At 39.6% G+C, this 26,871-nt stretch overlaps 1 protein-coding gene across 3 annotated transcripts; it reads right to left on the reverse strand.

Moving 5' to 3' along the window:
• Positions 1–3,339: 3,339 nt before the first annotated feature.
• Positions 3,340–26,816, reverse strand: KIF11 (kinesin family member 11). Of its 3 annotated transcripts, XM_005481208.4 has the most exons (25): positions 26,122–26,816; positions 22,874–22,948; positions 21,705–21,795; positions 19,909–20,391; positions 16,786–16,918; positions 16,588–16,685; positions 16,428–16,506; positions 15,566–15,751; positions 15,362–15,486; positions 13,901–13,991; positions 13,400–13,642; positions 13,178–13,273; positions 12,473–12,561; positions 11,894–11,981; positions 10,940–11,128; positions 9,823–10,030; positions 9,401–9,573; positions 9,004–9,126; positions 8,249–8,407; positions 7,710–7,849; positions 6,804–7,083; positions 5,463–5,685; positions 5,092–5,246; positions 4,660–4,773; positions 3,340–3,986 (listed from the first exon to the last, which is right to left on the reverse strand). In XM_005481208.4, exons 4-25 carry the CDS (start codon positions 19,986–19,988, stop codon positions 3,864–3,866), a joined length of 3,195 nt encoding a protein of 1,064 aa, XP_005481265.2. In that variant the 5' UTR covers positions 19,989–20,391; positions 21,705–21,795; positions 22,874–22,948; positions 26,122–26,816; the 3' UTR covers positions 3,340–3,863. The 3 variants fall into 3 exon arrangements, with proteins under 3 accessions (XP_005481265.2, XP_074401106.1, XP_014131087.2); XM_074545005.1 differs by lacking the exon at positions 19,909–20,391 and having other exon boundaries at positions 3,342–3,986; positions 22,874–26,816; XM_014275612.3 differs by lacking the exons at positions 19,909–20,391; positions 21,705–21,795; positions 22,874–22,948; positions 26,122–26,816 and adding an exon at positions 18,094–19,815 and having other exon boundaries at positions 3,342–3,986.
• Positions 26,817–26,871: the final 55 nt, after the last annotated feature.

Here is a 26,871-nt window from a genome sequence, read left to right on the forward strand (position 1 = left end):
TAACTGGGCCTTTGATTGTTTTGTGGGTTTTTAGACGTCATTTTCACTCTCACTTTGGAAAACAGAGATTTTGACCCTTCATCTTATTACTTTACTGTAAGTCAAGTGATTGCAGCAGAATTAGCAAGACTGGACTTGTACAGTGGGAAATCAGCCCTTGGAGAGGCACCAGTCATTATTATTACTTGAATGGAGAAAGAGAAGTATCTTACTGTGTATTTAACTTGTTCTAAAAATGCTTAAAAAGCATACATTAGTTCCTCTAGTTGTTCTATTTTGCTTCACAAAATTTCCATGTTAATTAGGAAAAAAAATCTTTAAATTAACCTCTGGCAACAAAAAGAAAATTCTTTATCATATAAAAATGTAGCTTTAGTGCTCTGGACATTCTCAGAATAAAATGTTATATATATATATATGTTGACAAGAACTGAGAAGCTCTGAAAAAATTGAGTGTACTTTTATGTGATATTTCCATTTATTTCATTCCTTTATTTGATAATTTTTAATGAAGGAAATGCACTTGTCAAGTTCAAAGTTTTGGTCATTGTGCTTCATTCTCTGAAGTACAATGATTCGGTTATAAACAGGCCAAGAGTAACAAAAGATTTCAAGTATAACTAAGGAATTCAAAGGAATATTTATAAAGGTTTAATATTTTGGAAAAAAAGAAAGCAATCCAGTTAACTTCCATTATTTTATGAAATTTTACTTTGCGCCACCTGGAAGCTGACAATCACCTCATAAAGTCATAAAAGGCTAGAAAAATTGTACAATTTTCAGACCTAATATAAAAGAGGCAGCTTATTTCTAACCTCTTCCCTGATGAGAGACTGGTTGACCAAGCATTTGCTCCTTTTTTATCTGTCTGAAGATCACTTGTGTAGCTCTCTAACCATGTCCTCCCATTGGTAGCTAGACCCTTTTCTAGGGAGCCAAAGAGTATATTGCAAGCATAGAAATAGAACAGAAACATAGGCAAACGTTCCCTTCAGTGCATTCACTGTTCTCCTATGTTTAACAATTTCAAGACTGAGCACAGCAATGCTGCTTGGATGGAGCCTGTGCTCCCCCTCCAAGGACAGCCTGCTTTGCTAGGTGGTCTGCACCTCACCTCCAGAACCTGCCACTGAAATCCTAGGAATGCAAAGCACAGAATGATTTACTGGTGTTTCACTCTATACGCTAACTGCATGGGTGGGCGTGCAGTTTATAGAGCATTGCCCTCTACCATAAAAAGTAGTTTGTAACAGGGAATGAAAAAAAATAGTAGTCAAATGGTTGTAAACACTTGTTTAAAATGCATAAATTTTAAAATACATAGCAAATATACGTATTTTCCTGGTTTTAATGCTCTCAACCATTAGAATTTTCTTTTTCCCCCTTAAATCTCTTGTTGATGAAAAAGGAATGTTAACTTTATTTTTCCAGTTCTTCCTGGATTAATTTTTTTCTTTTTTCACCCTAAAGAGTTAAAGGCTTCATCTTGTTTCCTTACCCTTTTAACAGCTAATTGCAATGCTGACTGATGCCTAACAAAAAAGAGAAAAGCAGTCTAGCAACCCTGCACCTTCTCCTCACTCCTCTCTAGCCCCATTGTTGGATACCCAAAATAAAAGGCAGTCATCAATAGCAGCCAGTCAGCTCAGTCTTCTTTTCTCTCTTCAAATAAACATTGCATCCCCCACAAATCTGATGCAGCAAGTGCTGCAGCCCCCTGATTTCCAGGAGGAAGCAGGAAGTTTCCTTTCCCCTTCCTCACTTTCCTCCTGGCCACTCATTTTTCACTTGAAAAGGAAGCTGGCGACTCTTAATTGTCTGTGCTGTGCTTCTTGTGGCCCTCTTACTGTTGTCTCTATTTCACATGCATTTAAACTTATTTTTCCTTATTTCACTTCCCCACATTGCATCTAAGTCTGTTGTTAAATCAAGGGCTGTCTCAATCATTAATCTAGACTCCAAAGAGTACTAATTAGATTAATTAGAACATGGCCATCCACCAGAGCCCCAGTCACTACAACTCTCCCTCATGCTCAGCCTGGCTTGTGCCAGAGTGGGTGTGCCCTGGCAAATTGTTCTGTGGAAATGGCTTTGTACCCTTCTTGTAAAGGATGCCTTACACAGAACAAAATCAAACCACCAGTAAGTTCGTCTGGACAGTGCCATTTCTTCCCTTGGGTAAGATCTGGGATTACAATGAGTACAAACAAGTGTTGCTTTGTTTTTCTTACCCTTCTTTTCTCCTTGTCATACACCATACAATACACCAAAGCAAATTATTGCTGCCTTCTGCTATGGGCAATGCCCATCTGGTGGGGAACAGAAAGCAGGCCAGGATAAGAATTTGGTCACCAGGACAGTCTGCAGTAATGCAGACATGCACTAGATCATCTTTTACACAAATGGAGCTCTTGATAAAGCAAGCCCCTGCTGAAGAATTCTCCATATGGAAGCATAAATTCAATATTAGATTTTGAAACTTTTTTTTTTGACAGATGCTTGAGGGAAAGCTTGGCAAAAGCTGTGTTTCCAAGTCCTGTTTAGCAGCCAGCACCTGAGCTCAGAGCAGCCTTTAGTGTTGGGGCCATCTAGTGGGAGAGGAGGCACGGACAGGGAGGCCAGGACGTGTTCTGCATCCAGATTTTTCATCCTATTCAGCTTTGGTGTGGCCTCCCGATACCTGGGGCAATGGAACAATGATCAGCAGATCACTGCCAGCATTGCAAACAAAGGACAACACAACTTTGAGGGCTACTTTAAAAAAAGAGAAAATGTGAAGCAGCACCTGAAATTCAAACAGCTGCTAAGGAAAGCAGGCTGTCCCCACGCAGCAGGAACCAAACAGTCAAGGCAGAGAGTTGCAAAGAGGATCAAGACAGGGAACATAAAATATGGCATGATTTCATGGATGTAAGCCTGCTGTCACTGGCTATTCCAGTGTGTTTGTTCATACTAACCCTGTCAACTCCACAGGGAAAAGGTAGTAGGGTGCAAGGCTTGTGCAAACCTCTCCCACTTGGCTTAGGCTACTCAATACAGCTATGGGATCGGTCTTTGGGGTTGATTTTTTAGTTAATAAAGGATTTCTTGAACCATTGTGGAATGATAACAGGCATACAGTGCAAGAAAATGGAACCTAGAGACTGGAGAATTAACCCATTAAGTTTTAGGCGCCAGAATTTGCATCTGCAAGTCAAGAAGAACAGTGGGGTTCAAACAAACAAAAAGCCCAAGACCCAGCAGTAAGACTTCACAGAATGAAGAGGCATTGAAATAAAACTATTGTCTTTTGTGAAACAAGGGAGAGAACCATCCTCTTCTGACAGCACAAGACTGATGACACAGCTGATAATCTTTTAGCTAAATTAGACCTGACACCATAAGAAAATTAGGTAAGTTTTAATCTGAGCAAGGTGCTTGTACATTTGTTTTCCATTTATTAATTTATTTGAAGTATCACAGTAAACAAAACAGGAAAATTGGAATAAAAAGCAGGTATAAAAGCAGCACTTATTTACAGCTGATTAATACATAAGATGCTAACTCATAATGCTGGCAAAGCATATTTCCACATCCTTTTCTGGTACTTTATATCTACTGAGAAACAGATAATTTCTTACTTGACCACATATATATATATATATTTAACATAACAGCACCGTAATCTGCAGGGGTTTTTTCCCTCAAAACTTTGCAAGCTGCCACATATAAAAATGGAACCAAGGTACGAGACTGAGCAGGTAAATCTTTTGTTTCAACTTTGCATCACTACATAGAGACACTGAGAATACCAAAAAAAATTGTGGCTCAGTAAGACAGTAAAATAGAAATATCTAAAAACAGGGATCTGCAGAAGATATATCTTAGTTCAGCAATCTTAAAGGATGCTTAGATTTCTGAAGAAGCTCTTCTGTCATATCCTCCATTTTGTTCTCCAGTGGAGCTGCAGATTTATTCTCTTTACCCTTTTTGAGACTTCTTTTGTGCTGGGATTTAAAGAAAATACCCAATGTTAAGAGAATACAAAGAAATCAGACTTCTGCTCATGTGCAATGCAGTACATAGTGTTCTGAGCAAAAAACTTGATGTAACTCCTGAAAAAGGTTCCTAAGAGATGGCATTTACTCAAGAGATTGACTGTAGACATACAGAAGCTCAGCAGCTATTTTTAAAGGGTCCCCAAGAAGAAAATATGCTCTTCCCAGCAAGAAAACCCCTAGACTAATATACCAAGAAGTTTACACTGATGTGCTGGTAGAGCAAAAGGGTCAGAAGCCTGTAAGTAAAAACCTCAACCCCATGAACACTTAAGAATGTCAATATTTCTGTCAGGCCTCTAAGAAAATACTGCATATACTTTCAACTCCCCCATTAACACATGTCTAGCAAATTATGACAATTTTCTTTATGGAGGTTTATTTGCTGAGGAGTTTTCAACTGTCTGCCTAGCTTGTCAGAAATCTGCATTATTTTATCCACTATTAACTGCTGTCACAATCTATTGTTACTTTAGCACAAGGTTAACAAAGCATTATCTACAGGATTTGAACAAGTTGTGAGACTACCCTGAAATGTAAGAAGTGACTTGAAACTACAGCACTGTTTCAAGTACTGTTTCTTCTCAAATACAAAGCTGTTTTGCTTATCTGAGGAAGTTACCTGGAAAAAAGGAATGCCTCCATTTGTGTGGCAATATACATTCGTATCCATTGAGTATTTGTCACAAGCAAGGCTTTCACTGGGTTCTTGCAACACTCCCTCTTCCAACAGGTCCTAAAACAGAAGTTTCCCAGAAAGATGTAGTTAGTGTCTGAATTTCCTTAATGAATGTATTGAGAATGATCATATCTATAAAATACATGGAATTTCTATTTTTGAAAAACAAGAAAAATCTAAATTATTAATATCATTGCTTATTTTTCAAGATATGATTTTTGTCAAGAGCTCAGCACATTTGAGTCCAAGTACACTGTAAAAACACAAAGGCAACAACAGCCCTGGTGTTCCAGTCAACTCTCCAAAAGGGCCTGCAAAAACCTCAAAGATGTGAAATATTCATTCAAGAGCCTCATTTGCCATTTATATACATACCTGACCTGCACTATCCTCCATCTCCTTTCCCACACTGCTTAGCATAGCATCAAGATTTGGTTGCTTTTGCCTCAGTTGCTCCAGCAGCAGCTGCCGGGGCTCTGTTCTCACAAGGGTGACAGGATAGGAGTAGTCTTTTCTCTGTGGAGTTGTCCCTTTAATGAAGATGATACACTTTTCAGTGTTTAATTTCAGATCCTCAGTTTTACATAAACTCATCACAGAAATCATGCCTTGTTCACACACCATTCTTCGCACACATCTTAAAGGTGTAAGGCTGCCAGGTTATGTCCCCATTAACCTTCACTTATGAATTCTGGAACTCAAGTTGTTTTCTTTAAGACCATTCTGCCCCTGACCTGATTAAATACCTGTTGGAACATCCACTTTGAGATCCTCTTGCAGGAAACCATTAACCTGAGTTAGTCCATGCTGCACTTGTTCCCTCAGTGCCAGTTTCTGCTCCACAAGTATCTCCTGATCCACCTTTATCTGATCCAGAAGGCCATTTAGCACCTTCTCCTCAGCAGCCTTTTGGCTGCCAATGTGGTCAGCAATTTCAGCTATTGCTTGATCACAATTTTCTTCATTTTTCTGAAAATGAAACAAAAAAACAACCCAACTAAAAACAAGTTAACAGGAAAGGTAAGATTATGGCCTCTTTTCTAAGATGTGGTGCAGGATTAGTGACATGACCTGAAACGAAACAACTGAGACCTCAAATTGAGAAGTTTCAGTGCCAGTTTTACACTCTCATTTTGACAGCTATCTTCAGAAGAGTCAGTTTCTTAGAAAGTATGATCACTTTAGAAAGCTAGTCACAAGAATAAAGATGATGCCATCTGGCTCAGACCAGACTCCTCATGCTTCTAATCACAAACCCTGCACAGAATTAGGATATTCACCTGAACGTGAACATCCTGTAAGTACTAGAACATTCATACATTTGTAGGGGAAAAGGCAATTGTGTTTTCAGCCATTCCCATTGAAATGAAACTCTTGAAGTGTTCAGCAGGTGCAACAGATACAGAGAGGTCTTGAGGCCAACAAATGCTTTTAGTTTAGAGTTTGACTTAGTGCTTGGAGATCCCTTCCAACTCAGAGTATTCTGTGTGAAGGAACTTTCTAGTGAGTTTTTCCTTCCAAAAGTCTGCAAAATATTGGATTTGCCTATTTTATTGCCTATTACAACAATAAAACCAGGATGGATGTGAAATTTGTGATGGAAACTAAGAAAATCCCCCAAAAACATGAGAGAGAAACTCTTAGATAAGAGGCCAGAATTTGTATATACTTAAAAGGAATACTTTCTCCCATATTGACTCAATCTGACCAATAAAGTCATTTGCAAACTCCAGAAAATAGCCTGCATTTGATCACTGTGCATCTTCCAAGGACAGTACTGTAGATAAAGCTTTAGAATTAAACACCACCAAAATGATGCAAAACACTCAGATTACATGTACAAGTCAGTTGCATGGCATCAGCCATGACACCATTTTTTGAGGTTATGGGCACTTGAAGTTCAAAGTCTTCCTCTTAATTTAGGCTTTTGATTTCCTCTAATTACATCTGCTCAAGCTTAGTAACATGAGTCTGCTATCAAAAAAATCATAGTTTTGTTTTGACTAGAACTTTTTTCTCCCCTCTATAAATTCTGCAGTAAAGTTTGTCTCAGGATGTTGCATTAGACTACAAATGACTCTAAGTACCTTTTGTAAATACTGAAATTGCTGTTTCTCATCCTTGAATGACAACAGGTGCTGATTAGTAAAGTTGACCATCTGAGCAGTTGTAAATTCACCCCATGTATTGGTATGCTGAGCCACATTTTTGAGATTGGTGAGAAGATGTTGACAGTGGTCATTGGATTCTTCCAGCATTGCCTTGTTTTCAGCATTTATGCTCCTGAGCTCTTGAGAGAAATTATCCAGAGATGCAGCAAATTTGTTGTGATTGGAATTTGTACTGCTGACTAAGTCTGTAGTTTTCCTGCAACAACATATTTGTAAGAGTTCAGATATTTTGAAAGGTAGATTTTAACACAGAATACTTTTACAAATATGAAACCAGAGCCAGTGAAATAGCAGTTCTATCAAACCAGTTAATTATAATATTGCTGTTCTGCTTATTAAACCTGCAACACTTGCAGCAGGTTTGCCAAAGAAACAAAACCCCCACCAACCAAAAACCCCAAAAGAGAGCAGAAAGACCTTAACCACAAACCAAAAACAACTTCAGCAAGACCTTAGTTATTCAGTCTGCAATTGAATGAAGCATATTGCAACAGACACATTATTATGCTTCATGCTAAGCCTTTATATATTTTGAAGTCCAGACACTGAGGGACACTCCTCAGCATATTGCTCCCAAAATGATACTTTCTTATCTCAACATGCTCAGGAGACAAGTTCAAGGGCAAGCCTTCTAGATCTACTGTTTACTCTGGGGAAAAGCCAACTCTGATCTACATTCTGTGGCAGAACCCAGCTTTAACACACAGGCCATGCCCAGCAGGCTTTATAAGCACATAAAGATGGAGAGCATCCAATTTTGAAGTTCTCTCTATATATATTTTATCTTGTGTAAGTGTACAGCAAAAAGAATGTGCCCCTTACAGGTGAACATTTTCTTGCATAGCAGTGATGGTGGTCTTCAGGCTTCCATTTCTTGTGATTACATCAGTTAGGCTCTTCTGAGTCTCCTGAGCAAACAGGTCAAGCTGGCTTTGCAGTGAAGACATCAATTCAGCTGCACTCTATCAAGAAATTACCAAAAAATTAATTGCTGTTAATTCTGCACTTGTTAACAGTCTTAAAGCATACTTGAATGCCTGAATTAAAAATGCAGAAAAGGCAGAGTTTTGCAATTCTAAAGCAGAAGGTACAATTTTTGTGTAGTGAAGATACAGACACTTTCTTTTTGGAGACATATGTAAATGTACATATACTGATATACAGCAAGGGGAAGGGGGTTTTTGCTACATTCCTAAACTACTTAAAGCAGCCTAACAAAAGCTGAATAGAATTAGGATCAAGTTACTGTCCTCCTAACATTTTTGTGAAATAAGTACAATGGGGTTTACTACCACATAAGAGTTTAAATCAAAGCAAGCAATCACACTTGGTGTTAGGATGTTTTCTTACTCCAAGGATACCTTTCTATGTGCCAACCTCATCATTTCCACTTCTTCTTTTAAGCTGTCACAATTATGCTGGAGCTGAGCAAAACCACCGGCTGTTTGTTCCTGTATTTTTTTCAGAGTGAGAGAAAGATCTGCAAAGAAGGTATCCATTTCCTTTTTATGGTCCTCCATCTTAAAAAAAAAAAAAGTTTTACTTATAGTTATATTTTTATATCTTGATTTAGGAAACTGATATTTTTCCCTAGCATAATGAGATAGACTAGAACTCTAACTTGAAGCAAAGGGCTTCAATAAGTGCAGTATTGTTTACACTTATGGCTGTTAACAAGATAAAGCATCACATTCCCCAGGAAATAGACTATAGAAAAAGTCTGGTATGAGGGCAGAAGATTTTTGGAGTAGTAGGACTTGCCTAAGTTGACTTTTTTTTTTTTCAGATTTCTTAATATACTCTCCCCCCTGTATTTCAATGTATCATCGAATATTTGTTACATAAAGATTTAAGCATCTGTGTTTTGCCATTCTACTGTGGCACTCATGCAGGCAGTTGTGCCAATATAGAGAACAAGCAAATTTACCACACCCGAGAGAGGAAAAAAGTCTGAAAGAAAGTTAAAAGACAAAACTCATAGGACAAGATAAAGGGGAAAAGGCCAGACAAGAAGTGGAAACACTCTGACATACTGCAGAAGAACAAAGAACATCATATCTGTAAATTAAATAAAAAGAGAAGAGCATAAGGCAAGGAGCCAGGTTATGTGCATTACCTGGTCAGCCACTGCAGAATATTTCTTCATGTTACTCTGGAACTGACAATTTAACCCCAAGACAAATTCTACCATTGGCGTCAAGCTATTTACTGCTCTTCCTAATCCAGTCTGATGCTCTTCCTAGGAAGAGGAAAAAAAAATTAAACCAGAACATGGCTGTTCCTTCATCTACATTTGCAAGAAGTTACTGTGCACATATCCACTGCTCTATTATGGCAGTATATGCTATTTAGTACATTACAGCTTGTGGGGGTGACATGGGAGAGACAATCATGGTCAGGTGGTGAAGCAGATACAGCCAAAGAGCATCAGAAAAAATGCTATACATTGACAGAACCCCTTTTGATCAAAATCGGTTTCCAATATTTAAGTAAGAGCATGCAAATGTACTAACAATTAATCTCAGCAGCTCTGCTTTACAATCAAGTGATAGATTCTCATGCTGTGTTATTTTTTCAGACATGTGAGAAACTTCAGTAGACACCAATTCTTTAAGACAGGCAAAAGATGCTGATACAACTGATGCAAACATATCTGCTGTAGAAGAACTGGTAGACAGGAGGTCACCTGCAAAAGAAATCCAGAGTTACAAACTTTTTTTAAAAATTCCCCTATAAGATAGAACTCTTTTTATTACTCATTACTTTATTGCCCCTTACAGGAAGGCTGTGGATCATCCCAGACACATCATTACTGGTGGAACTGCAATCATTATGTCACTTAAATAAAGGCACCTCTTTGCTAAAACAGATACATTTCAGGAAGCGGTCTTTGAGATTACTACAGGATGACTACTAATACAGGTATTACACTTACCTATACAATTTGTGTAATATGTCAACATCTGTTGCTGCTTCAAACTGTTTTCAGTAATTGAATCTTGTATTTTGCTGAATGAAGCATTCATTTGTCCTGCAAAGGTATTTTGGACAGCAGCATTGTGCTGATCAACAGCCCTCTTACGCTCCAGTTTCGCATGGAGCCCAGACACATCTCTTGTCGTTTCTTCAACTGTAGTCAGTAACTGGAATTTTTAAAGTTATTTCAGTAAGTCTTGAAACAAGAAGTCAAGCATATATTATATAAGGAAAGGCAACAAAAGTTCTGAGTTAAAGAAGTTATCTCTCTATGGAAACAGGTATTTCCCTTTACACCATCAAATTACAACTGTTCTGGACCCTGGTGTTATGTCATTTATGCTTTTAGAACATGGGAAAAAGTTACCTACTAGAGACCATTTTTCTGCTTTAAAATCAAAGCATTAAAAAATTACTTCCTCAGTATTTAAGGAATAAAGGTATCATTTATCTCAGAATAGTAACTGAAAAATACCTGAGCACTTCAACTTTTTTTTCTGAACAATCTGACAGTAAATATATTCTTCAATATAATACTAAAACAAGAGGCTTTAGTACTAGTCCTGTGATAAATAATTTAGAATTCACACAAATAGTGAAGTCCTTGTTTGTAGTGAGCATAAATAATTTCTGCACCTATTTGTCTCAAACACTCCACAACCCACGTGTAAAAACCAGGCATTCCCTCCTAATCTTACAGGAATCCAAATAGAAAGAAATTGTCATTGTGCCTGAAGGTACAAGTTCTATCACTTTGCAGTTTAAATAGCAGGACACACTCTCCCTACCTCAAGTGTGTTTTGATAATTACTTATTCTGCAAAAAACTTCATGATAATAGATACTGCAAAGCACTGGAACTCCCATGACAAACTGAAGAAAAGTTAGTTCCAGACCAACCAGAGTATTTAGCAGTCAGCTGCCAATACTACCACAGAGAAAGTCCTGCCATCTAATCCTAGTTTTCCATCTTAAATTCAGATCAGGTCTCACTCACATCATGCTTTAGCAACAACAGCCCATCCAACTCCCAAAAATAGGAAGCTGTTTCACATTAGGCACAAGAACTGTGACAACCTGGCTAGCTGTGTCATGAAGCTCTTGTTCAGTATTTTCCAAAACTGAAACCACATATTCTTCTTCAGCCAGCTGAACTTTGGTTTCTTGCAGATCTTTCTGTGTTTCTTCCAGTTCTTTCTCCTTGATCTGCAAATCTGTTTTACACTGTTCAAGTTCATTTTTACTGACTCTGAATAGTTCAGTGACCTACATAGGAAGACAATAATCAAAAAGGAAACACCACTTTTTACAAATGTGACAGTCTCATTTCACATCTCTCAAATTACATTACAATCACAGAAGGCAAATTGCCATCTAGCAATGTAACTTCAGCTGTAGGACTCCAGACTTAAACCTAAACTACAGGTTTGTATAGTCTCTGTAATCACTGAAAATATCAAGCCAACACCATTCTCACTGGAATAATCGCTTGCTTCTCTTCTCAAAACACAAGAGCAAACTACCATTACAGCACACAGAAACAAACATAACCAGATAGACTGAGAAGAGCCAGTAAAGCTGATACATAGAGGAGTTACATCTACCAGCAAATTAATATCTACATTTCTGTTAAAGGAGCCCTAATTTTTGTGCAATTTGTTAAAAGGAAGCTCAGGACCACCCTCCCCTCATTCTTTGTTCCTAAGCAGATAGATACCTGTCAACTGAGATGATATCATTTTACAAGCAGATTTTTTGCTGAAAATTCAGCAAATAAAATTATAGTAGTAGACATGAAAACAGCTTTAAAAATAAGTATTGCAACCTGCAATTTCATATTCATTATTTCAAATTCCTAACTTCAAGGACTAGGAAGCTTCCATTCTTGACTAATTGGGGAACTTTAAGACCAACAACAAAACCAATCTTCTGACTGCTCTTTCTTCAAACTTGTTTCCTCCTTTTGACAGGAGGAATGAATTTCTTCCATTTTTTGGCAGATTTCAGCCACAGTTGAAAAACATCACTTACCCTTTTCACTTCTTCCTCCATGACACTGATTTTGTCAATATACTCTGTAATTTGTTCTTCCTGGACTGTCAGCTTTCCATTAAGGGCTCTCAAGCAAGGATTAAAATAAATGAACAAATTAGTTAAATAAGAGGTAGTTTCAAGATTTACACAAAATTTTCAGTAATTTTGGAAAATTCTATACGAATAGCAAGTAATTTTCACTTAAGGCAGAGAAGATTTAAGACAATTCTCTATTGTAAACTTTCTAGCCCTATTTAAAGTGAAGTTAAGTATATCAAGTTTACTTTCCTGTACTAGTGTCCACTGAAAAAATAAAAAGGCTGCATGTGTAAATCTGCATGCTGGCTAATGCTTATAGCAAGTTCCACACATACATAAAATCCTCAGTGCAAGCCTATTGGATTTTATCTGTATAATCATTAATTTTGAAAGAACAAGTTGACCAAACAGTTAAGTTTTCCTAACTATCTACAACTTGCTGGATGAAAAATATATCTGAAAGTATTTCTGTATAAGTATAGGTACCAGTATCTGAGATTTGATGCTAATTATTTCACAGAAATTTTGCAGACATACTCATAGTTTTCAGCAGAGATATAGACTCCATTTTTCTCTCGAGCAGCGGCAAGGTCTCGCTTCAGACGCTCAATCTCTTCAGTATATTCCTGCACAAAGAAACAACCACATGAACATGAACATTTCTATTCTGGTTTTGATATTCAGCTTAACAGATACCTCACAAAGGTAGTGCTTTATAGAAGTTTTGCATAAGCACAAGAGCAAAACACTTCACCTCTCTTCTAAATTCAGTACAGCACTATTTAAATTCATATCATTGGCTATATATAGAGCACTGAGACTTTCCATTTGAAGGTCATACTTGGTTGCATTTAGCAGCTTACAATGGGAATCCCAACTCCCTTAGGGACAGAGCTACTTTACATTGGCTCTTCACCTGTACTTACTGACAAGTTCCCTCTAATTCAATCACTTTTTAGGGAAAGTGCAAAACTACAAACATGTAATCCCCACACTCATAGCTAGTAGCAATAGCCCTCTGTTCAACTTCAGTCTTATTAACAGTGCCAGTATCTGCAGAGACCATGGCAATGGAAGTGCAGCTTTAGTTTAAAAGCATCAGTTCAGTAATTAAAATCACTTCAGAGAAGCACAGCTACTAGTTACAGTTTCTTCTGTACTCATAACTCCTGTAAAGCAAAGATTACATTAACAAGAAGTCATACCTAACCTGTAACTTAATTTTTTAAGATAACTAGTTACCTTAATAAGAGCTTTTTTGGTTAGCTTCTGATTAACTTCAGGCTTGTTCATGATGTTCTTTGCTCTATGGGCATATTCCAGTGTACTCAATGTTTCCTGTGAAAAACAGATGTTTTAACACTAGGTCAAACTGATGAATTAACTCATATTTTTGTATCATTAGCAAAATTATTCCTAAAATATTACTTATTTTAGCAATAGGTTTTCAGACTTTAAATTTACCTCAAGATTTACAGATGCAGGTGAAATTGTGGCAATTATTGATGTTTTTGTCCGTCCTCCAAGAGAATCTTGAAGGATTCTTGTGAGTTTAGATTCCCTGTATGGAATATGAGGGGCTCTTTCCACTAGAGCAGTAATAACTCTTCCAAGTGTCAGCAGAGATTGGTTGATATTTCCAGCTTCACGAGCTCTTTTGTCAACAGCCCCAGATCGACCAATGTTCTCACTTCCTGCAAGATCAACCTGAAAGGCAGGTTATGCTTCTGTCTCAATCACTCTGAAGAATGCTTGCCCCAAAGTCTTGTAGAATAAATAAAAGAGCTAACTAGTTTTTCAGGAGACACTGGGGTGAAATATGGGACTGATATTTTTCAGAGTGACAAACACACTTCACATCATTCTATGAGAGCAATAATTTTTCCCTTTATCAGGAAAAAACCTCTAATAAACTCCAGTACATGGCTAAAAATTCTATCAATGACACTTAGTTCAAATACTTACCAAGTTTAGCTTTCCAATTTTAACAAGTTCTTCTCCATCTACTGTTGTTTCTTTCATATGGATGGTGATTGAAAACACAGAGTGGGAACGGCTGCAAAAGAAACCAGTCTCAGATGTTCCATTAAAGCCAAATATTAGTTGTTATATGACTGCTGCAAGTTTTGTGCTCTTTACAGAGAACACATTTAGCCCATGAACTACAAAGTACATTTTTAATACACAAAGTTACTCTGCTAAGTAACATTTGGTGTGTGTATATATGAATTTGTATTTAAAACCAGTGATGAGGCAACTGGTTGACATTTGATTTATTCAATCCTATAGATTTTCTCTTATTTCAAGGAAAACCAAGAGATATGCCTTGGTTTTGCTTACATTTGAGTATTCTCAACTCGCAAGCATCACACGAAAACTGACTTGCAATTTTTTTTTCAGTCCTTATGCTAAGAACAGTTTCACAGAATGTGAGATTAAGGAACGTAACTTTCCTTATGCAAGCTAAGAAAATTCAGCAACTAGTTGAATTCAATATTAAAAATTTAGAAGTTCAGTTAATTTTTCAATCAAAAATAGTAATACAGTTTAAGGTCACAGAATCGTGGAATGGTTGCATCCAGCTCCAACCCTGCTACCATGGGCAAGGACACCTTCCACTAGACCAGGCTGCACAAAGCCCCATCCAACATGGCCTTGGACACTTCTAGGGATGGAGCAGCCACAATTTCTCTGGTCAACATGCTCCAGTGTTTCACTACTCTCATAGTAATAATGATTTCAGGTTGAGTTTACTGCTTTAATAAGCTTTTACTGCAGGAAGCTGACATACATAGGAAGCCACAGATGTCGAATTACACCAGTTTGACCATACATAAAACACCTCAGGCACATCGATTTCCAAAATTCCCTGTAATCTCAGACAAAATGAGTTCTGTGCTCCAATCAGTGGTAGAAAATACCTATTTCCTTCCACCAGTAGACAGACATGCTCAGTGTATCTTGAAATTAAAAAACAATACAGAGAAGGTACATTCCTTACTGTTCCAGCACTGGATCACTACTTTTCACAGTGATACAGATTTCACATCTGCAGCTCAAGAACGTGAAAGCAGTAATAAAAAGAATGCTATTTCTGACCCAGGTGCCCTTATTACATTCTATGACATGCAACCATACGAAGCAGCCCTTATTGCCATAGAATATTATCCCCAGCTTCCACAACCTAATTTGCAAATTTTACAGAAGCTGGCTGGGGTTAAACCATGACACCCCTTCATACTTCTATTGCAATCATCCCACAGCAGGTGGTAAGGAAGATATTGTAACTCTGGCATTCTAACCAACATTTGATAGTCTGCACTGTGATAGACATGATGTCATGTTTGCACTAGCTGCTTACATCTCCAGTAAGATTCTGTTTAACAAAGAACAAAACAAGGTTTCTGAAATGGGGAAGATTTTTACCTGGAATATGCGTTCATGTAAGTAGCTGCGGTTGTTCTTTTGGCTGCACCCCTTTCCAGGATTTGGTAAACTTGATTTTTGTTGTGTACAGTTACTTCCTCCAAGCCTTTAATAATTACACCCCTCTGTCAGAAATTAATACATGCTTATTATACATCTCTCAACAATTTGGAAAGCCTCAAGACAACATTTTGTAGCACTCACCTTATTTCGAGGATCATCAAACATCTGCAGTCTTTCTCCAACATCAGGAGTAGGATTCAGAAGATCAAAAAGCTCCTCATTATAGATTTCCAAAAGAGAGACTTTCACTGAAAATTCGGTTCCATTCTCTGTGAGTTTTTCAAATATTTGATGCAATGTACGGGGTATGATACCTGCTAGTGGATCCTACAAATTAAAAAGAAGTATTTAATTTATAAACGTACTGAAAGAGATTTGGGGCTGGGGCATAGAGTTTCAACAAAAGTCTGACTGAATATAAATAAGAATAAAGATGACCTTCCATATAAAAGTCATCAAGAGTTGAGTGTAATACATTTAAGATATTAAGTTGTTGGGAGTTCAGCTGACTAGAAACTGGACAAGTACAAGGCCGTGGCTAATTCCAAGTCCTGCACCTGCATGACAGCATGTCCTTGGGCCTAGCTGGGTATGATAAGAAGTAGACAGAAATGTGGGAAATAGGGAATGTAGGCCCGAAGGAATGAGGAAGAGTTGATGGTATAGGTTAACCAATAGATCGCTTGGCTTACAGAATATTCATAAGCTCATTATTTGCAGTATAAGTGTCTGATGCTCTCTTCAATAAACGGAACTTGCTGTTGACTCATATTGAGTCCGGAGTTTTCCCTGCACCTGACAAATGGCTCGTCCCAGACAAACAGACCATTCTGCAACATTAAGTTGTCTTTTTCATATAAATGAAGGAGATTATTTGATAATCTACAAACATTTAAGGAAAGTCAGCTTCAGAATTTGAAAGGCATCAACTTTTGGTTTTCTTTAGTCCAGTTTCCAGCTGTGAACTACAGTACAGACAAAAATCCCGGAAGTGATAATATACCTCTTCCCAAGTATATTCTTCATTGGGTGACCGCTCCCCTTCCATTGTGAAGGTCTTACCAGTGCCAGTTTGGCCATAACTGTGAGAATAAAAATTAAAATGTAAACAAGAAACTAAAATACAAATAAAGTTTCCTAACGCTAATTATTGGCTTACTTACGCAAACACTGTGCAGTTGTAGCCCATAATGACTTCATCCAAAATGGGACACACGACACTCCGGTACACATCAATCTGCTTTGCCTGAGCTCCAAAAACCTATTGGCACCAGACAACACGTCCCATTCAGCCATATAAGAATGTGTAACATCACACCCAGTATTAGCTTGTTTCTGGAAGCCCCCAAGCAGTTACTAACCATATCAAATGTGTAAGTCTTTCTTGATGACTTATCTGTCACTCCTCCAGTGCGGACACTGACTTCCTTTCTGGCTTGATCACAGTCCACAACAGCGTAGGAGCTCACTTTCAGTTCTGAGGCATTAAAAGGCCTAAAAGGACAGGAGTCAGAAATATCAGATTGAAATCACCGAAATCAATCACAAGAACACAAACAGATGAAGCACTAATGTCACTTTAAGGATCTAGAATAGTGAAACTGGGCAAAACCCCGAAGTTTTTAACTTTATCTGTTTAATAATTAAGAAAAAATGCTGCAATTTGGCAGTTTACAGGCCCTTTTTTCCATTGTGAGACAATTCAGGCATCCACAGCTTTTTGCTTGTTATATACATATTTTTAACAGGCCTATAACCACTTTCAAGATCATATAGATGCTCCCATAGCTAACAGGCATCAGGACATGTTCAGTTGCAGGGGGCAGAAGACTAAACATATTAAACAACTGTCTAAGAGCCTTAAAAATTCCAAAAAACACTTATTACATGCAAGTCAACGCAATAGTGAATCAAATGCTGATAACGAAACACTCTAAATCACCAAGAGACCCTACTAATTACAGGACAGTAAGCAGCAATACCAGAACCTTCAGGTACTGATGCACCTGAAAAAAACAACGGGGGGTGTGTGTGTGTGTGGAATCCACATTAATTTAAAGTGGATTAGTGAAAGGTAATAGTAAAATATTCAACACAGCAACAATAAAATTTTTGAACTTTATGGTGAGCATCTTGTTTCACCACTAAGTTAATTCAAACTTGGTGCACACCACTTTTCTTAAAGAGACATTTGCCACTATTTCTCCTGAAATGTATGGAAATACCCTAAAAAGCATTAAATCCTATTTTATTCTTCATTTAGTAGTGCTACTGTACTGAATGTCTATGCTACCTATATGTGACCTGAGCAGTCAGCTTGAAAATATAACTTCTACAAGCTTGTACTCTAAAATATCTTAACACTAGAGACACTTCAGATCCTCTTTCAATTGTAATGTTAAAGAAAAAAAACAAAACACAAGAAAACCACAACACATGGCACCTCGAGTTTCCTGAACCTTGTGGCTAACATTGCTCCCTCAATACATCACTGAGGCTGAGGTGTCAGATTCTAAACAGAGCATGGGACACCTGGGTGCAAGACTGACTGATGACAACACAAGATCACTAAAATCTTGTGCAGAGGAGCAAGTCACAGCTTCAAGCTCATAACTTTGAAAGTAACAGAGCAATGAACACATTCTGCTGTGTAACCATGAAACACTGACCCAGTCCATGGCAGGAGGCACAGGAGCCCAGAGCTGTGATATTAGGGGAACAATTTAGCTGGGCTGGAGCAGGCGTACAGACCATCACCACCACACAAGCACCGGCCTGGTGTGCCACAGACACATTTGATCTCAAGTTCATCCCCATAGCTATGAAGCAAATTATGCATATTAACAATACTAATGGATGCATTTTGAGTTTCCAAATTAATGTTTTACCAAAGCTCAATAAACATGCTGCTTGAAAAGATTTATTATATGCTAAGATTGATCAGGTTTTGGGAACAAATCAGGACACAGTTGCATCTACTTTCATATCTGTAAGATAAGGACAATCTGATTGGATGCAAAAGAAAAAGAAAGGTGGAAGAAACATTTACTAGCTCAAAGAAACTGAAGCTATTAAAAAAAAAATTCTGCGAAGGCATGAGCAGGCAAGGAACTTTTAAGAGGTCAGAAACTAACTCTTGACATAGCAATTAATCTGTGGGCTACAACAACAGCAGAACACTCCACCGTTGATAGTCCTAATTCTACTTTCATAGGGAGCATCATATGTAGCTAAAATAGATATTAATACTTGATAAAGCTATTCCAGAACAATTAAGAGAGATAAAAACAAAACAGCTGCTCTTGACAGTATTTCAAATCCAATTGCTCCAATAAACTTATTCTCTTGCAATTGCCTTGAGTCACAACACTTTCACCAATCCCACATTTGTTTCAGAAGCTTTATAGTTGCATTGCAAACATAAGGCTAAATTGATTTTAATTTCTATATTAATTGTGCACGTGTAAAAGCAAAATTTGTAAGCTTGAGAATTTCACTGCAAAAGGCATTTAAAACATAATACATAAACTAATATTTTGAGGTCTGGCTCAAAAAAAAAACCCAACTTCTACAGGTGATTTAAACACAATACATAATACATTACCAATATTACAGTTTTAACATGCAGTGCTTTAAGATTATTCAAGACCTAGCACTAGTATGCAATCCTTTAAAACCACCTCAGAATTACGAAGAAAACCTAATATTATAGTACATGAAATTTATCATTTCATACAAAAAAAGCAAATTCATCTCGTCAACCGAGACATTTGGTCATTTTTAATTCAGCAGGTGACCACCATTCCATTGTTTGTCCCCGGTAAAGTCTGCATCAATGAAGTTATGTGACAGGTATACCACAGAGGCAGTAGCAGCATTTTTAGCTGTCAAAGCTTAGCGACTTCCCACAGGAGCTCACAGAAAAGCAAAATTCAGCCTGGGTTTTGTGTGTCTCGAATATCACACTAATTCTGCGTAGCTCTTCTTGAGATTCCAGCACAGCTTCATACTGGGTGTGTGCTGAATGAAGATCGGAAACTGCAGCTTTTTGCCTTTTTAAGCTATAAAAAATCGCTCATAACAGCCTTAGTTCTGCGGAAGCGCCGCTTCCCCGGGAGGCACAGGGAGGCCTCAGCCGCAGAGCGGAGCCCGGGACAGGCGGCTCCCAGCGCGGCGCCGAGGCCGCTCAGGAGTGCGGGGGGTACGGGGCGGGGGGCGGCTCCCTCGCCCGCGATCCTTCCGGGCGGACACACCGGTCCCCCGGAGCACGTACCCGCAGCCGGACACAGCGGCCCGGCACAGCCACAGTTACACAGTGCCTGTCGCACGGCGGCGGCCTCGGCCCGCCGGTCCCGCGGGCTGTCCGGGGTACTGAGCACAGAACGTCTGGGCCCGAGTCCCGGAGGCACCAACGTGGGACCTCCCCGGGGCTTGCCCGCGGACCGGCCCCCAACGCTCGCCCAGAAAAGGGCCGCCACGCTTACCTGCACCGCACCACCACCTGGATGTTCTTGCCCTTCTCCTCCTTCTTGGCGCCGCCGCCCTGGGAGCCGAAGGAAGCCATGGCGGGACGGGCACGGCACCGAAACGCTGCCGCGGACCCGGAGCTCTGTTGAACCGCGCGCGCCCCCGCCACCGCTGCTTTGAACCACGCACGGCCCGGCCCGGCCAATCAGCAGCGGCCCCGGGGCACCACGGGACGGGATTTCAAATCCTAGGGGTGGCGCGCGCCGCAGCGGCAGCGCTGCCCCGCCCCGCCGGCGGCGCCGTGAGGGCGGGGAGTTAGACCGGGCCGGGCTCCCCGAGCCCCCGGTCCCGCTGAACTTGACACGTACCTGTTGTCCACCCATACCTACCGTACGGCCCGTCTGCGCCGCCAGTACCGCGAGGGGCCAACAGGACAGTGTCTGGCCTTCTCTGCGGCTGCCGCTGACACCCACGGGTCTGGGGGCAGCCAAACTCCCCGCCTGCCATCAATTTTCCACGGTCACGTAATCCATGGAACCCTTTCTCACAGGTCAAACCCTACGGCCATTCGTTCTTCTGTCCCTTCTCTCTCTCCAGCTGGCCCACGATTTCGTTAAACATCACAACAAATAAACACAACTTGCCAATACCTTGTGGAATTGCAGTGTTACTTGGCCCGTTTAAAACAATGCCCAGGTTTCTATTTACCCAGTGGGGCACAGCGCTCACCGCTCCTAGCAGGGCCCCGGCTGCCCCCTCGGCCCGAGGTGCCCCAGTGCAGCTTGCCAGGCAGACCCTGCTCCCAGCCGTGCACCTCTGGCCATGCCTGCAGAGCTCTGCTCTGGTCCCTCTGTGCCTTGTGCACGCCTCAGCTCAGGCAGGTCTGCAGAACAACTCATCTGTGTCGGTCTGAATGCCACACATAACTTCCACGTGTTTACAAGTTGGTATTGCCTTATCGAGTAGTGGGGAAATTGTATGTAAGAATGAAAATAAGTAGTTACAGGTTCAGTTCAAAGCACCATGGGGACACCACATCCATCCTTTTATTTTGAAACTACATCATGTGAACCACTTTGCCATTTATGTCACCCTGCCTTCCCTGTGAGAGCTTCCTCTGAGGCACTATTAAATGCTGTGCTAGGTGGAGATCTATGACAGGATAAGAGGTCTTCTGGGTAGAAGTGAAGAAGCAGATGTTGGAGGAGATTCAACTTGTCTGATGTGCTTTTTTTGTTAAAACTGTACTGGCTCCTACAGCCCATCATCTACCTGTTACAGCCTGCAGTACTACAGTGCTTTGCTCTTGTTCTGGGCCCCTCACAATTTCTGAAATTTAGATTGCCCATCAATATAATTTTGCAGGCATCCACACCCTTTTTTTCCCCTAAAGTTAGCTGCTTTGAATCTTATTATACTTCTTTCCTCCAAGTTAATAACAAATTAATCCTAACGCATAAGGCTTGCAGTCATTTTCCTGACAACGGTATCAAGCTACATCCCACTATGCTCCTCTACCATTTATCTGAAGAGTCAGAACAATGCCAGAGCCAATCAATCTTAAATTAGGTGCAAAGAACAAACAGTGAACACTAAAAATCACAACACCACATTTTGTTTCAGCTAATTAAAGATTTAACCAAACAAGAAAATAAATATAATCCACAGCAAGCATATTTAGACTACTTTCATTATTTGCTTTTTTGTGTACCATTTATGCTAACAGCAAAAATCACTTGTACTGACAGTTGTGCAGTAGCTACTGCTGGACTGAAAAGTCAAATGCAGGTATGCAAATAATCTAAATATTTACCTTTTGCTCTATACTGCTTCATATGGATCACACAAAAGAAGGCAGCACTGGATCACAAGAATTCCTCTAAATAATGCATTTTTGTTCATTTCTAAAGGAACAAAAGTCATTATTTTTCCTGAAAATATAACATCTCTTACAGACACAGAAGGGATCGTTCAAACTTGCATTAAAGCAATGAGAATTTATTTGATTACTGAAAGTTAAATTTGGCCGATAGGACCTTTGATATAGCTGTGGTAAGTGGAAAACATGTATTTCTGGTAATCAAGTTAGCTTAAAAAAGCATACAGATTAATGGCTGCAAGTCTGTTTTACAAGGTCAGCTTATAGCAGAGGTTGTACATTTCCTTAGACTAGGTAGAGCCTAATGATACTAATACACTATAAACACAAACTGACTAACAGGGAGCTAGCACTTCCAGAGCAATAAAAATAAATATGAGAAAAAGGAAACAAGAATATCTAGGCCACAGTCTTAACAGTCATTGGGAGAATGACCTTTAAGAAGACAGGTAGTTCATCTGTGACAAATGTTTTATTTTGTTTAAATAGAGACAAAGACATTACAGAAATCTGAATTATATAATAGTACACACAACAGCAAATGTAGCAATTTCAGAAGAGGGTATTAATCCTCACGTATGGATCAAGAAGGACAATTTTAAAGTAAGGCTTGCAAGCAAAAAGCCATTAAATTGCAGTGATATTCATAGACAAAACAAACACTGTTTTCCTAGGGCCTGTATCAGATCACCTGGGGAATGGTAGGTATGGAGGCCTGAAAAGTAGTAAAATTGTTTACATGGAACATGATTACCTACAAATTAAAAAGGTTATATAAGGTATAATAATGGGGAGATATAATTAATACAAATTATAAGGTTCAGTGAGACTTCTTCAAGGCTTAGTAACACCTGATTTGATTGCCAACATGCTACACAATGTATCACCTGTACTGAGCATGTGGAGAGTTTAATATTTAATATTATCAGTGACATAGTAAAGAAAATTGCTGATTAATTGCATATTCACATTAAAGGGGAAATCACCTGCACCTCAGATAAACATAAACCAAATTGTAGCCTTTGAACAGCCTGACCAGTTGGCCAGTAATATTCTAAACTCTGTGTTGTCCACATACAGTAAGTTAAATAACAAAGACTTACTCTCAGAGAATACTGCTATATTCTCAGCTGAGGACAGGATTCCCCTTCAGTCAAGGTAAAAGGATAACTATGTCACTGTTAAAAGAACAGAGAAAATGCAATCAAATAAATAGCTTATTGTTAAAAATTAGGGACTCAATGCACGTAACAGGATTAAAACCAGAACTGGTTTCATCTAACCAGGAAAATACACAGAATAAAAGAGTTCTTTTTTTTTTTAGGCTTGTGTGCCAGATCACTGTCCAACACAGACAGTAGCACTTTTATAACTTTTTATAGTCACAGTAATAAAAAATTAACAGTAACATAGGGGGATGTATGCATTTGTGTGATAAGCTTAGAGTTAAGCTAGTAATTTTCCATACAGTTACCTATTTTCAGTTAAGATGTGCAGCTAGATGACATCCTTTACACAACAAGAAAAGAAATAATGAATGGGAAAATTGCAAACACACAGACTGAATTAACAGGAAACGTCTCTTTCGCCTCATATCTTTTAACTTAATTATTTAATTAATTTAATTTTATTCATTCAGTATTTTTATTTTGGGAACAGCCAATGGACAATCCTTTTTTCATATATGTCTTGTCATGAAATTGCTGCTATTTATTTTGGAGTAGAAATAACAATCATGAGTTATGCTTTTTTTTCAGCCCAAGGCCAGTTTGCTACAAAGCTCTATTATATGCAATTACAATTCAAATTTAATCCACAATTTTATCTATGTGGAAAAGCCATGCTTCCATTAGAAGCCTAACAAGACTGTACTTAAGAGTTTCACACTTACTGTGTCTCAGCTTTCAGGCCATACATAAAATACTGTTTTACTCTAAATTATTTTTAACCTACCTACTTTGAAGATCACTTTCCCTCACTGTACATTTATGTCACATATCCTGAAGAGGGATCTCTACACTGCTACTTCATAAGTTTTTTTCATGGGAGTATTTGAATAATTTCCACACTTTAAATTATGCTTAGGCTCATTTGGTCTTTTAGGCAACACCTATTTTTCTACTAGGGCAGATAAAGAAGGCAGGACCAAAAGCACCAATTGTCTATGAGCAATTAAAGTTTCATGGGGAAGAAATCTTAGTTGCAGGACCAGCCTAAGAAAGGAATTTCACTGGAAGTCCTCTTTACTTTTGCTGGGGGTGTCCTATTAAAAATATTTTTAAAACACAGAAAATATGTCCAAAACAGTGTATGAGTGTAATTTTGGGTAGTATAAACGGACACAGAGAGGAGTCAAAGAACACAATCTGATTTGAATAAACACCAGTGTGTCGTAACCTTCGCTGCAGTGTTGTTCTCGCCTCTCTGCTGGGGCTCTTCTCCATTCTCTGCAGCACAGTCCCTCCTGTCTTCTCAGGGGCTCCTCTTGGGCTCTTGACCCACCCCTATTTATCTCAGTTACCTTCACGAGCTACAGCTGCTGCCCAACTAAGGACCCTGCAGCTGCAGCTCGTTTGGAGCAACTCAGACCCACACAGGTCTTACAATACAACATATATTCAGGCCCCCACATTTCTCCCCTTTTCTTTTAACAATAGTACAATTATAATATGCATACAGTCCCAGCTCTCAGCTGTCTTAGATACATGCATAGAATATATACATATCCCTATACAGTCCCAGCTCTCAGGCTGCCACAGCTCTCGGCTGTCCAGGGGATTCCATACCTTCTCTAGTCCCAGCTCTCAGGCTGCCACAGCTCTCAGCTGTCCTATCTTCTGTAGTCCCAGCTCTCTGGCTGATATTCCAAAGTCCCAGCTCTCAGGCTGCCACAGCTCTCGGCTGTCCGGGGGATTCCATACCTTCTTGTGATGTTTGGCTGTGCGTTCTTCATCACGTCGGGGTCACCAGTTGTCGTAACCTTCGCTGCAGTGTTGTTCTCGCCTCTCTGCTGGGACTCTTCTCCTTTCTCTGCAGCACAGTTCTTTCTCTCTTCTCAGGGGCTCCTCTTTGGCTCTTGACCCACCCCTATTTATCTCAGTTACCTTCACGAGCCACAGCTGCTGCCCAACTAAGGACCCTGCAGCTGCAGCTCGTTTAGAGTAACTTAGACACACACAGGTGTTACAATACAACATATATCCAGGCCCCCACACCAGTGTGCCCTGGTTTTGGCTGGAATATAGTTAATTTCTTCTCAGTAGCTGGCACAGTACTGTGTTGTGGATTGTCAACATAAGAACAATGTTGATAACACACTCATGTCTTGATTGTTGCCAAGTCGTGTTTATCCTGCATCAGGGACTTTCTTGGGTCTCATTCTCTGCCAGTGAGGAGGTGCAGGGGAAAAAAAAGCTGGGAGGGAGCACAGCCAGGACAGGTGACTTGAACTGTCCAGAGGGATATTCCACACCATAAAACATCATTCCCAGAATAAAAACTGGGGATTTATATTACCAGTTACCCAGAAAGGCTTGACCGGGCCTAGGGGCAGGGTCTGGCAGTGGTTAGCAGGTGGTGAGCAATTGTATTGTGCATCACTTATCTTTTTCTTTTTACCATCATTACTATCGTTATTTACTATTATTTTTATAATTTATTTTGTTTCAGTTACTAAATTGTTCTTATTTCAAGTCGAGTTCTCAATTGTTCTTATTTCAAGTCAAGTTGTACTTTTGATTCTCCTCCCCATTACACCGGGATGGGTGGGGGGGAGGAAACGGCTGCCTGATCCTTCGTTGCCGGCTGGGGTTAAAGCAGGACACACCAGTGACTTTGAACAGCCGCTAAATAAGCTTACAATGGATAAAATAGGTGTAAAGTACAGTAGGCGTGACCTCTGTTGCATACCTCTGCATGTTAGATGCATGAGGAGGTGTGATCTTTCATCACACCACAGAAACACAAGTGCTCCTTTTATATTCATATATTAGCAGACCACCAGAGTCCTCCTGGCACAGTCTACCTTGCTTCCCCAGGATTGCCCCTGTATATAGGCAAGATTTATAGTAAAAGGCAGGATTTATTAGAGCAGCTAAATATAGATCAGGCCAGCATTAGCTAAATATATACTACATTAGGCTAACAAACTCGCTGTTGGGACCCGAAAAGAGTAAATTGCCTGAACCCGTATAATTCTATAGCATTCACCCCTACATGACAACTGTATTAAAGCCAAAGGCAGAAGTATTTCTACTGTACATTCAATTTAACAGAAAGACTCCAATTCACAACCCCTTAATCCCCCAGCTGCTCCTGAAAGGGAGGAGACAGATTGTGAAGGGGCACTCACCCTGCAGTCCTTCTGTCAGGCACCACGGGATGAGCCTCTCTGACGCACTGCCAGCAACAGGGTGGAATTCAGATTTAACAGCTCACCATTTATCCTGTCCTCTTTCTGTCCAGCTTGGTCTTCACTTTTACATGCACTAGGGACTGGAAAAAACCCAGACTGCCTCAAACCAGAATCCCATGAGGACATTTTCACAGGAGTTAACATACTGTGTTAAAATTAGGCACCCACACAGTTCTAAATCCAAACAGTTGATTGAGGTGAAAACTACCAAATGCCTTGCTCCAACCAGGATGAGTTAACTTGAGAGACAGTTCCATGTCTAAACTGAGGCCAGAAGTGTGGGTGTACTTGATGTAGGCACAAATGTTTTAAGCTGGGTAGCTCAGGTAGGGGTAAGAGCATCTCTATAGCAGCACAGACCTCCCTGGAAACCAGCAGATGAACGTCTACCCAAATTCCCTGACAGATTTTGTTGATTCCTGGTTGATTCTGCTGACCATATGAAACAGTGGGCTGTCACTTCTTAACAGCAATTTTAACCAAAGCTGACTAGTTTAAAGTTACTTTTGATACCTCTTCAATTCTATCTTTGGGTACAGAAATTACCTTAGGTAACTCTTCTGGCCATGTCTTCCTACATTTTTGTGATAGGAGGATTCTGTGAATTTCCAGCTGTGAGATACCACCTTTTATAGAAGGCAAGCAGTGGGGAAGCTAAAATCAGGCATTAAATGTAGCACATTTTGT

The sequence above is a fragment of the Zonotrichia albicollis genome, chromosome 7 (assembly GCF_047830755.1).
Source record: "Zonotrichia albicollis isolate bZonAlb1 chromosome 7, bZonAlb1.hap1, whole genome shotgun sequence".
Classification (NCBI taxonomy): Eukaryota; Metazoa; Chordata; class Aves; order Passeriformes; family Passerellidae; genus Zonotrichia; species Zonotrichia albicollis.